Source organism: Triticum dicoccoides, chromosome 5B, assembly GCF_002162155.2.
Source record: "Triticum dicoccoides isolate Atlit2015 ecotype Zavitan chromosome 5B, WEW_v2.0, whole genome shotgun sequence".
NCBI lineage: Eukaryota > Viridiplantae > Streptophyta > Magnoliopsida > Poales > Poaceae > Triticum > Triticum dicoccoides.
Window position 1 is genome coordinate 22,928,931 of NC_041389.1, and position 13,015 is coordinate 22,941,945.

The following is a 13,015-nucleotide window of genomic DNA, read 5'->3' on the forward strand; positions in this document are numbered from 1 at the left end:
TAAAATTTGTAGAAAACACACACACACACACACACACACACACACACATACACACACACACACAAATCACATCACATCACATCACATCACAAAAATGTGAAATCCTGTGAAAATCAATTGAAAAATGAAAAAAAATGTTTACCTCCTGGTCATTTCACCGGTCACGTTGGGGATGCGAACTGTTGTGGCGAAGGGGGTGGGAGGGGAGGGGAAAGGACCTAGGCGGTTTCGGGGGAGCCATTGACGCCATGGAAGGGATAGGCGGCGACAGGGCCGTCACCCTTGTCGCCTTGTTCTTCGTCTCGCGAGTAACGTCCATGGTCGATTGATCTTGCTGGTCCTCTTCCTTGTGAGCTTCTTCACCTATGGGGGAGCCTTAGCGGCGATGGAGGGGTCCTTAGCCGCATCCTCGCCAGACACCGCGGCAGTTCGTGGCAGCGAACGGCCTTTGGCTTGTTGCCACCGCCAGTGGGAACCACGGGAGGGATGGTTGTGGGTGCGGTGGGAGTAGCGGGGAGGCTGGTGCTGTCGGCATGGCATCGAAGATGCCTTCCATGTGTTATCGGTGGCCCGCGACAGTCGTGGTGGTAGGCGGGTCGGTGGCTGAAACTTTCGCTTAGGGCGGTTGGGGTTCCCCCTGCAGCCCTTTTGGCTTTGGTTCGCTGCTAGTGGTGATGTATATTTGCATCACTTGTAGATTTTTTTTGACAAAACCTGAAAAAATCTGGGCGTCGTATACGGTTGGAGGCGTTTTTTGGGTCCCAAATATTGGTTTTTGGGGCACAACTGCATTTTAGGGTTGCTGTTGGGGATGCTCTAAGCCCTCTTCATCTGTAAGGATCTTCCACACCTATCTCAACACAAGCGCCACATTCATGTGTTGGGATACCAAAATATCAAGACCCTAGTGGTCCTTATGGAAGGAGATATCAATCCACTTCACCTTGTGGTATATCTGGAGTCCATTGAGCTGACAGAAGTAGGTGTGGATCGGTGCTTAGGTGTTGTTCTTACTTGTGGATGTTTGCGAGGGGCTTAATCATAAGTAGGAGGTTTGTTCAAGTAAGAACAACACCTAAGCACAAATCAAATTATCAAAGTAGCAAAAACAAATCGAACAAACATGATGAAAGTGACTAGATGAAATTTCCATGTACCCTCAAGAACGTTTGGCTTATTATAGGAGACCGTTTTGGCCTGTCCTTTGCCTAAAAAGGATTGGGCTACCTTGCTGCACTTTTTTTACCATTACCGTTACTTGCTCGTTACAAATTATCTTGCTATCAAACTACTCTATTACTTACAATTTCAGCACTTGCAGACATTACCTTACTGAAAACCACTTGTCATTTTCTTCTGCTCCTCGTTGGGTTCGATACTCTTACTTATCGACCCCCTTCTTTAAATTAGATCTGGCGGAAGCAGGACGAACTCCTACCAAATGATCACATACGAGGAATTTAGGAGGAATTGACCGGATTCTTTGGTGACCACGCCATACCTACATACGGAGAATACCATCGAGAATTGCAATGCGATTTTGGTAGATGATGTTAGGGATCGTAAGAGATGTTATATTGTATATATGCATGATCGTGTACTATATATAGTAGCGTCGAATAGATATACGAAAACTTTTTGTTCGACCAAGCACGCTGAAAGAGAGGTCACTTCTTTATATATATGTTCATGATGATGTTGTGCAAAGGTTCCATCATTGCGATATGTAGTAGCTAGAGTCGAGTTGAATGGAAAACATAAAATAAAAATGAAACCCTAAATGTAAAATAATTGAAAGGTAAACACAAAAAGAAAAGGGGAAAACACAATATGAAACCCCTGAACCCTCCAAAACCCATAACACCTCCATCCACAAAAACAAAAAACCCAGCGCTTGGCAGGTGCTGACGCGTGGCTGTCTTTTAGTTCCGGGTGATGTTACCAACCAGGACTAAAGGTCCTTCTCCCTGGGCACCCTGCAGCGGCCACGTGGAGCCCTTAGTCCCGGTTCGTAAGACAACCTGGACTAAAAATGGGGGCGTTTAGTCCCGATTGCTGAACTGGGACTAAAGGCCACTGGAACCGAGACTGGTGACCCGTTTTCTACTAGTGTGCTTCTAAGATCACCATGGATGACAAAAGAACTATTTCCTAGACAATTATTGAGAGGCCCACATCACAAAGTCCATTGATGTCGATGTACATAAGTGACGACTTGTCAACGTCGAGGATGTCAAGTTAGTGGCCAGAGGGTATCCTTCCACACAAATTGTGGTAGGACAGGTTCAAGGCCTCCAAAGATGTAAGACTTGATAAGCTCAATGGGATTTCTCTGGAGAGGTTATTCTGGGAGAGGTCGAGAGATACCAATGACTGCACAACTCCAATCATGTTTGGGATGCCCACTCAATTTTTTCGATGGCAAATTCAAATTCATTAGTGTGAAAAGGGAAGTGATCCCCGTAGGAATTTCACCAGTCAAGGAGTTATTGGATAAATCAACGCTCACAAAATATACAGGTGTTCTACCATATACAAGTTGTTGTCCTTTTGTAACTACTGATAATATTTCTCTGAGGCGACTAGCCCCCATCTCAATTGGTACCTTGGAACAACTGTCAATTCCGATGCCTCCAATATGTCCATTAGTCATATACAATAATTCCTTTTGTAACTTTGTCATAGATGTTAGGTTTGATAGATGCCAAGGTATTGCACCAGAGAAATTGTTGGATGAAAGATCCAAGCATTGAAGATAAATAAGCACTGGAGAAAATAGTGCGCTATACTGCCGCTAATAGCACGTTATAGCGTGTAGAGAGTTGTCTCGCTAAATTGATCAGCATACAATGTCTAATAGCGCGCTAATAGCATATTTTCATGGGCGACGCTATTTTGTGTAGAGTGCAATTTTTTCCCTTGAACATATAAGGCTTGCTACGTTGATTGGAATATTATCAGAAAAAATTGCAGTGTGGTCCAAAGTACAAACATAATTTCCCCATACTCCTATCCATGTATGCAATCTTCCATACAATTTGTTCCATGCAAGATCCATAACTCCAAATCTGTGAATCTGCAAAAATGTCGGGAATTTTCTGTTGTTACCGGACAGAAGAAATTGTATTTTTTGCATGTCAAAACATTGTGGAATTTCACCCGCCAAAACATTGTGCGACAAATCTTGACGCAATAACTGTTGCAATTTGCAAATAGATTCTAGAATGTACCCACGAATTCGATTTGAATAGATAAGCAACATTTGAAGCAGGGGAGCGTCAAAATGTGAAGGTATTAGTTCTGAATAGTTATTGTTGGAGATGTCGACATGTTTGATATTTGTCAGCAACCAAGGCATTGAACCAGTGAGCCGGTTTGAACTTAGGTAGAGTCTTTTAAAAGACATGCCATCTACTCCCTCCGTTCCTAAATATAAGTCTTTGTAAAGATTTCACTATGAACCACATACGGATGTATATAGATGCATTTTAAGTGTAGATTCATCCATTTTGCTCCGTATGTAGTCCATCTAGTGGAATCTCTACCAAGATTTATAGAGTATTTAGAAACGGAGGGAGTAGATGTATTGGCAAACTGCCACTTATTTGGTTATTAGAGATGTCAAGAGCTGTCTGTGAAAATGTATACCAAAAGAGAAAGGTGTGATGGCACCCGGGAGTCCCGGCACCCTCCTATCTCGTCTATCCAGTGGCAACAAGATTCGTGCCAGGCTCTATCGAGTTGCAGTCGATTTCCAGCAGCAGCAGCGTAATTAGGGAGGCTTTTGTTAGGCTCGAGGCATGCAATGGTCCCAGACCGCTGTCCAAAATATGTAGTACAAGTTTGACAAGATGTTTCTCTGTCACGTGACGTGACTGGATGATCTCTCTCCATTGTTTCGCTCGCATGCACACTTGCAGATTCTCTCTCACTCTATTAGAAAAAGCATTCTCTCTCTGCAACCACTGCACTTTGCAAAGTACATTAACAGTAATGCATGCTGCAGTGTGGGACAGATTCCTTTTCTCCAACCAGTGAAAGGAACAGTGAGGCAGTAAACTTCTTTTTTTAATGGAGTAGCACAACTTTGACTTTGAGTAAGAGAAGGTTGCGTGTGACTTGAGAAGTTGAGACAGGCTAAAAAATACTCCCTCCATTCTACAATGTAGTGCCTATAGATTTTTATGAAAGTCAAACTTTGTCAACTTTGACCAAGTATATAGAGAAAACTATCTACATCTATAATACCAAGCATGTACATCCTGAAAATATAACTCACGATGTATCCAATAATGTGCATTTGGTATTCTAGATGTACCTATTTTTTCCTATAAATATGGTCAAAGTTTATAACGTTTGACTTTTACAAAAATTTATAGGCACTATATTATGGAACGGAGGGAGTAAGAGAACTATGTGTGAGAAATGAGAGAGAACTTGTGAGGAGGCTGCATGCATCTGATGTGACTACGGGAGAGAAACTTTTTTAGGAGAGAGGTGCAGGTGAAGGGAGCAGGTTCACGTGAGACTCTGTAAAAGGTCTGCCTGAGAGGTCCCACTATAGATTAATACAGAGTGATTACATCTCACGCACTGCAAAAGTTCTGTGAACTGTGCAGATCACGAGAAGCTCATTTCTGTACGGACGATGCTGATAAGAGGGTGCCTAGACACCCGGGTGCTGAAAAACCACTCTCCAAAACCGAAAGCATACCAAAACCAATCAATAAGTTTGTCCTCTAAACAGTGCTTTAATGTCAAGTTCAGATATTCCCCGTAGCTGCTGAAGCCAAGTTGGAAAGAGAGGACCTATTTGGCAAGATGCAAAATTTGCAAATTGTAGCGACATAAAGGGGGAACGCCAATCTGAATCCACTAAAATCTTCAAATTATTGGAAGACAAGTTGATGAACATTAATGTATTAGGTTTGCAACATGTTCTTCCATAATCACACTGCCAAGGTTGTTGTTTAGTTGCAGGAAAACTAGATTCTTCAGAGAACCTAATTCAGCGGGTAAACTTCCATTGAAGTGATTACTGGAGAGCCTGAGGATGGTTAAGCTAGTTGAATGCATAACCTCGGTATAGATCCAGTTTTTTTTGTGTGTGTGTTTGTCCGCGAGAGAAAGGGTAGCCAAATGCTTCAGTTTTCCAAGCTCAGCCGGTATAATTCCGATCAAGTTCTTGCGCTTATGTCCAAATAAGTCAGAGCAGTAAGTGCAGTAATTTTCAGTTGTTACATTCTCGTAGAGCTGATTCTCGTTGAGATCCAGGATGGTTAAATGCACCAAATTCATAAACCCTGGCTGGTATCCCAGCAGGGTGTGTGTGTTTGTATCTCCACTTGTATTGGTTATGGACTTATTTATAAAGGGGGGGCGGAAGCCTTTTTCGGATAAGCCCGACAAGATTGTTTCTAGGCATGTCAAGCATGCTCAAGCTACTGAGTTCCCCTATAAAATTTGGCAGGATCCCTATGAAATCATTTTCAGTGAAATGCAGCTCCAGCAACTTTTCATGTGCGCATTGCAGTAACCCCTCCATCAACACTATATCAAATAGCGAAGGTTTTTAAGAAGATTTTGAAGGTTTCCAGTTTTATTCAGATTGTTGTTTGACAAATCAAGTACCTTGAGTGACGTCATGTTTCCTAGTGTCCACTGTCCAGGTTCATACAATTCAGTGGCCAGACACTAGATGTTAGGAGTCACCAGCCACTATTTAGTTACCGGAGCAGGCTTTAAACATTCCAGCATAAGTAGCACAAAATAAGATAGTACCCGGCAGATGGTGGATTATGATCCTCCAAAATCGAACAAATATACTTCACAGCCCCAGCCTCACCTCTGTATATACTACTATGTTATAGCACATACTACTTTTGCCAAGAAAAATTGACGGGCAACGGCAGGAGCACAGCCTCACCAAAAGCTAAAATGACAAATCATTATAAATCAAGACATGAAAACCCTATAAAATCTTATAAATCGACACATGAACTCTTATGTTCACGGCTCAGCAATGTAAAGTAATCTTGTGAACATCATATGCTAAAACACTTAATCAGTTACGAGTCCTAGAAGCCTCTTGTCTAACACGACAACTATGGGTCATGTTCCAACATGGGACATGAAGATTGTGCACTGCTGTCTCCTATTGAACCATTTCCTTTTGCCTTTAGACTATCTGGCTCTTCCTCGATCTCTGCCGAAGCTAAAGATGCCACTGCACGCGCTGACCAACATAATATTCAAAACAAGCATCTCCCCAAGAACAACTGTCGCTGAAATACCATTATAAGAAACTCAGTGGCATAATCAACCAAAAGCCAGGCCTATTAAAAAGTCGAGTAACATAATGTGCATGCTGTATGGAAGACAAAGCTCATATTGTTCCTGGTCATATTCCGTAGAAACTTCCTAATCACATGTTAAAAGGGTGTTTGGAGCTCAATAATTCAAACATATATAGATAAGAGAAATTCAGGACTTACACAGGATGACGTTGCTTTCCATCCTTTTTTGGCAGCCTCTAGGAATAAAGAACAAACGCACAATAATGCAAAAAGAGACGACGTGCACTTGAGCAAAAAAAGTCCCACTAGCTTCTATACCGGGCAGACGGAGAGCAGGAACTCTGGCATCAACCTCTGCAGCAGTATGCCGCAGAAGGGGCAACGAGGAACAGCAGGTGCTGAATAAAGTGACGATTCATCATCTGGATCGGCAGCATCCAACAAGGGAGATGTCTTCATGGTGAAATAGGTCTCGGGCACAAGCTTATCAACCATTCCTCCACAACATACACAGTACCAGGTTGGTTCCAGAACAGAGCATAAGCGCATCGATGCTGCACATCTTGACAGCTTGTGCCTTTCTGTGGGAACAATAGCAGGATCGACACTTCCACACAAGGCTATGTCAGGTGACTCGAAGTGAACCGGTGCGGAGCAATAGGCACAGGTTTCTTTAGCTGAGTATTCACACATGATCCTGCAACAGAAAAACAATTTAAAGCAGATATACTGAATGCCCAATTTTACAGTTCAATGAACTGACAAAACTTTAGGTCCTTGAAGTAATGGAATCAGCTTATAGAGTAGATGAACAATAAATCTAGTAAAAACTGGATACCTGCTTCCAAGACGTTTAATTGTCGAACTGAGAGACCTGAGCTGATTATGCACTCCTCCACTGTTCATAGACACCCAAGAACGCATCTGGGCAACACCAACAGGAAACCACATGTTTTCAGCACATGCGCCCTTGCGAAAATATGACATTCGATTCAAGGCAGCAGCAAAAGTGAAAGCCACAAGTCTCTCTCGTAGCTCTCTTTCGCTGCTCAACAGAAGACTGCTCCACAAATCAGTTGACGTGCTATTACCATTTTCTCCAGCAGGATCACGAAGCATTACTTTCCTACAAATGATATTCAGCAGGTGTAGCTTCCGCGAGCTGACATTGGACATCATGTCCTTTCTACACTGACACAGGGTATCGATAGAAACACGTTGTTGGTCATCTGAAAACAAATCTGAGACCCATTTATGCATTAGTGTCTCCAGAAATGCTGGTGCGGATTTCATGAGCACTTGTAAAGCAGCTATGACATCCCATAAGACAAGTCTGGTTTCACATTTTTCATAATTCTTCAGTGACCAAAGAATGTTGGAACCCCACCATAAGAAGTTAGTCTCGGATGACTTTGCAGATTGTTTGTTGGAGATATAAATGTCCTTGTTTAGTGGAATGCCAAGGAACTGACCACTAATCCAAATGAACTCAACCACTGCCTTTTGTGTCCTGTTGTTTTTGTTCACCAAAATGTTACCATGATGAATTGATGAACCTTTATCTCAAAGCAGTCAATACATGAAGATTTTTCTATTACAAGGCTCCGGTACTTCCTATACTAAGCTCATAAATAATACCTGGCTTGATACATCTGATCTAGCATATTTGGATCCAAGCTGCGGACCTGAAAGAGACAATATCCATCAATTGGTGTAGCTTATGTACACAAGCTCAAGTGCAAAACTCGCAGTTGAGCAACATATGTCAAATTTAAGGAACAACCTACAGCATACCACAGCAATCATTACTTCTCCAGGTGCAAGTGTAAGACCAAAGCATTGATGAGATACTACTGAGAGCTGCATGAACATTTGATATACCAGTTAGTATGATACAAGCTCACACATTCAGGAGAAAGGCGAAGGTCAACAAGGAGTCAAGGAGTCGCAGTTTTACATCTATTGATTCTTTTAGCTCTGGGAAATTTGTGTGCACGGGAGCTTCTTTAAGTTGATTTTTTTCAAAGATCCAACAGCGTGCAGAATTATCCTGATAAAGATGGAAAATTTGCAGAATCCGCATGAAAAACAAAGTTTAGGATGACACAAAATAATACTGTGCAGTATTATACAATTCAGGTGCAAGAAAAGAACATGGACATGGGAGTTATTATTAGAAGCATATTTGTGAAAAACTAAAGTAACTCCATCAAATACAGAAGGCATCAAAAGGGACTCGTAAATTTTTAGCAGTTACAAGTTTGCAACAAAGCTTGGATAACAGTACCAAAAAGGTATCGGGATAAGCACAGTAGTACTAGTACATAGCCAACAGTACTAATACAACATATAGTATGCAAAAGATATAGTCGTTTTACATTTTCATAACACTTTTTTTTGCAAAACATGTCCAAATTTAAGTTTTTTAATTTTCCTAACTAGTAGATGTAGTAACATAACTACATGACGAAGGATTTTAATTTTTAAAGTTTTTATCATTTTCTTTTGCTTTTTACAAAACTGAAAAGGCGATCAGGGGTTGGGGTTAGAGTTTGAAAATGGGACCTTTAGTCCCGGTTTGAGACACGAATCGGGACTAAAGGGCAGACCCATTTTGTCCCGGTTTGTGATGCAAACCTGCACTATAGGTTAGACCTTTAGTCCCGGTTCGTGTCACAAACCGGGACTAAAGGGGCTCGTGGGGCCCCGGCCTGGCGTCAGCCTGCCACCACCCTTTTAGTACCGGTTCGTGCCACGAACCGGTACTAAAGGTTCAACACGAACCGGGACTAATGCATAGCCATTAGAACCGGCACCAATGGTCACGTTAGTGCCGGTTAATTTATAAACCGGGACTGAAGGGCTGAACATTAGGTCATTTTTCTACTAGTGGGTGCTCGTGGGCGGAGCACCCAGCTCAGGCGCTTTTGGACGACCATTTCCATGTGGGCAGCATGGTGGAAGGGGTATGGCTTTCAATGGCGGTGGTGCGGTTGACCATACCACGTCTTGGTGCTGATGAGTAATGGCCGGGGTGAAAACTTGTTCTGACTTGTCAAGCCGGCGGCGATGGCGTTCTGGCGCCGTCCCCTTCTTGAAGGCGTCGTCGCATTTACTCATTGTTCATCATGGTTCTCCGGGGGGGTGGGGAAGGAGGGGGGGTGGGTGATCTTTGGATGAGGTGGCGGTGGCGCTCCGGTGTTGTTTCCTTCTTAAAGGCACCGCCTTGGAGGCTAGGGTTCGTCATGCTCGGCTCCATCTCGTTGCAGTGGCTTGTCCACGTTTGAGTGCCTGGACAACTTCTTAGCAGTGCTTCTTGTACACTTGATATTTGCTTGGAGTTGTATGGGTGGTGTTGCTATTTCAGTGCCTTTGTCCCAGGCTTGGGTGTGTATATTGTGTTGTGATGGTGTGAGTTTGCATCGGATTGTTCGGTGATGTTTATTTTACATAGAAAGCGGGGAAAACTCTGTTTCGTGTAACAAGCCATTTGATATCCACGCCCTACACATAAATATCTTGCTTACTTTATTTTCCGTTGGTTCAGTAAAGATAATCAGAGCATCATAGACAAACAAGCATGCTTTATCATGGTATTCTCCCGCTCCCGAATCCAAAATCCGGAGGCATGCCAGCTATCACCTTCTTGACCGATGGCCTTGCCAGCAGCGCCTCCCACCATGCCTTCACATGCGGATACGCATCGAGCACAACCGCATGCTCCGTCGCCATGAAGTAGCGCATGAAGGAGAAATGGGTGAGGTCGGCGAAGCTGACGAAATCCCCGGCCAAGTACTTGTTGCTTGACAGTCTCACCTCGTACACCTCCAGCAGCTTCTTGAGCTTCTCGACGCTCTCATCGACGAGGCCCTGGTCGACGTCCCTCCCGACGAACGGGTTGATGATGCAGTTCCACACGATGGGCTTGAGTACGGGCTCCAGCTGGTGGGCATCCACGTCGACCCATACATCCACCATCGCCGACTCCTCGAGGCTGCCTGCTCCTAGAAGCCCGGGCTTGTGTTTGCGGAGAATATGCCTTGCAATGGCGCGGGATTCTCAAAAAAATAAATTGCGGAGAGAAATCAGTACCCCTCGGGTTTTTTTATCACGCCCACCAAATTGCTTAATAATTGGTAGAAAAACAATATGCCTACTGAATCAAAAATAAAACAGAAAACATGAAGGCTTACGGTAAAGCGTCAGACCGCCGTCTTCGAGCACCGGGATCTCACCGAAGGGCTGCGGAATGGTTGGAAGGGAACAGTAGTGTTAGTGTTTCTTGCTTCCAACAGAGCTCAAGTAGCAAAGATGAACCAGGTATGGAGAAGCTTAGCGGAGCACACGTACGTTTCTGGCGAGGTGCTCCGGCCGCCGGTGGTCGCCGCCGTTGCGGCTCATGGGCACGAGCTCGTACTCGGCGCCGGCCTCCTCCAGGGAGACGAGGACCCGCGCCATCCATGGCGACACCGCCCAGCCGTACACCTTCATAGGCTCCATCCCTTCTTCTTCTTCTCCCTCTGTGTTTGCAGTGCACTGCTATGGGTCCATTTATGTACTTCATCATCGAGCACTAGTAGCACTGTTGTTCATTTAGCACGCCGGCAGTCCAATCCAAATCCAAAACAATATTCTAGCTGGGAGTATTGGGGTTCCCTGTATGCAGTCAAACTTCTGTTTTTTAGGCGACGCCGATCGTCACTGCTTGCGTGTGCAGCGCAATCCAATGGTAGGTGAGCAAAATTGGTCCATCGTGCCAAGTAAATATATTTGAGGAAGCCAACCACGTGAACACGCCACCAACCAATGCACACTCCGCGAACCCAACACCACCTAACCATCTCAACTACCCATTGAGATGGTTAGGTGGACAGTTGTATCCCCAACCCACAGTGGTATCTCTCGGAGGCGCTCATAGGGGTAGGGTGTGCGTGTGTGCGTTCATAGGGATGAGTGTATGCGCGTGTATATAAACACTTGTGTCTGTACTGATGCTAAAAAACAATGCACACTACAGTCGAAGCACATTTTTTTTGCAATTATAATAGGAAACTGCCATTTTATTTGGGCCGGGGTCAGGCGTAGGATTTTTGGGTCGGGCTTAAGCCCATCCATGGAAAAACTGTGTAATTCATAGCCATTTTTACAATGTGTAACTGACATTTCTAGAAGAAGAAAAAAAACAAGATGTAACTGACAATTAATATCGTAATTACTAGCCTAAATAAATGAAATAAATATTAGTATTTGACAAAAATATCCGAGATATAGCTGTAACCTGTAAATAGTTGTGCTCATCCTCAGGGTGCCCCTGCCTATAAATAGACATCCTTGTAGGCTTTCTTCAAATGGTATTGTGCGGCGCAAACAAAATTACCCAATCTTAGCATCACTCCCCATCCACATACAACCAGCAAGATCCATGAGGCCACCGGCGGCTCTTATGGTCGCCGCCGCCATCCTTCTCATGTTGGCCGGTGTCGACGCGACCGTGGAAACAACCTGCAAGGCGGCGGCCGACGAGGACGTGCATGTCAACTACGTCTTCTGCGTGTCGGAGTTGAGCAAGCACTACCAGAGCTCCGACGCAGACACATGGGGCCTGGCCAAGATAGCGGCTAACATGGGCGTCAACAACGCCTATGGCGCCATCCACGACATCGAGCGCCTACTAGCGAAGCCGGGCATGGATGCCAAGACGAAGGTGACCCTTGGGCAATGCCAGGGGCTGTACGACAACATGAAGTTCACGTTTGCCGGAGCCTACGACGAGATCAACGGCCGAAATTACGCCGCGGGGAAGGAGGAGGCCGCAAAGGCCGTCTCCCTGGCGCACCAGTGCGATGATGCCTTTGTTAAGGTCGCCGTCCCGTCGCCTCTCAAGCAACGTAGCCTCTACTCCGTGCAGACAGCGATAGTCTGCACGGCCATCACTAACCTTATCAGGTGATGAATAGCATCATGGATCCAAATCGTGGCAGAGTTTAGAGGTCGGATCAAACTTGTAGCGATTACTACTCTGAACCTTTGTAAGGTACACGCAAGGAATAAAACATGTTTTCGTTAGTTGTGGGTTTAATTACATGCCTAATAGAGTTCTCAATGCATCTTGATTTGCTTTCTGCTCTTTCAAAAAAAACGCGCATTAAATTTCGCACACCCTTTCAATGTGCTATATTTATTTTGCTTGTAACGTAGCCAAAGAATTGTCTTATACCCTTTCAATGTGCTATATTTATTTTGCTTGTAACGTAGCCAAAGAATTGTTTTATACCCTTTCAATGGACTACACTTATGTCACTAAAATAAGATGAGTTGAGCAAAGAAGAGGTAAACCCAATAAAGACCGATACAAAAAAAACCGCTCTCTCAACATAATGGCACTTAAGTGTTTCCGGCTGGCAGGGACCCAATTTCTGGCATTGTTCTCGATCTTAAATGTACTATATAATTGCACATATATAAACATTACCAAAATGTCTATCTTTGCAGTGTTGTCTTTCTTGTTCTTAAATGTACTACATAATTATGCAAATGGACCGAACCAAAATATATTTTTATGGTGGTAGTCATCACAATGTTTCATTTTTCATGATAAAATCTAGGGCTGGAAAAAAAGCTCGAAGCTCGCGAACTAAACAAGTAGCTCGTGACTCGGCTCGAATCGACTCGAACTCGAAGAATAACGAGTCGAGCCGAGCTTTAGTTTAAGATCATTT

General features: G+C 44.0%; 3 protein-coding genes and 1 pseudogene across 3 annotated transcripts; 1 reads left to right on the plus strand and 3 right to left on the minus strand.

The window, feature by feature from the left end:
* Positions 1–2,026: 2,026 nt before the first annotated feature.
* On the minus strand, positions 2,027–5,757 carry LOC119308938 (annotated as a pseudogene).
* Positions 5,758–6,525: 768 nt separating this feature from the next.
* Positions 6,526–8,729, minus strand: LOC119307128. The gene is made up of 5 exons (XM_037583227.1): positions 8,254–8,729; positions 8,091–8,156; positions 7,935–7,981; positions 7,135–7,806; positions 6,526–6,993 (listed from the first exon to the last, which is right to left on the minus strand). Exons 1-5 carry the CDS (start codon positions 8,377–8,379, stop codon positions 6,609–6,611), a joined length of 1,296 nt encoding a protein of 431 aa, XP_037439124.1. The 5' UTR covers positions 8,380–8,729; the 3' UTR covers positions 6,526–6,608.
* Positions 8,730–9,768: 1,039 nt separating this feature from the next.
* On the minus strand, positions 9,769–10,826 carry LOC119307129 (glutathione S-transferase 4-like). The gene is made up of 3 exons (XM_037583228.1): positions 10,647–10,826; positions 10,490–10,538; positions 9,769–10,354 (listed from the first exon to the last, which is right to left on the minus strand). Exons 1-3 carry the CDS (start codon positions 10,794–10,796, stop codon positions 9,885–9,887), a joined length of 669 nt encoding a protein of 222 aa, XP_037439125.1. The 5' UTR covers positions 10,797–10,826; the 3' UTR covers positions 9,769–9,884.
* An 838-nt stretch (positions 10,827–11,664) lies between these two features.
* LOC119305052 (pectinesterase inhibitor 8-like) lies at positions 11,665–12,358 on the plus strand. The gene has a single exon (XM_037581677.1). The coding sequence runs from the start codon at positions 11,719–11,721 to the stop codon at positions 12,244–12,246; it is 528 nt and encodes a 175-aa protein (XP_037437574.1). The 5' UTR covers positions 11,665–11,718; the 3' UTR covers positions 12,247–12,358.
* Positions 12,359–13,015: the final 657 nt, after the last annotated feature.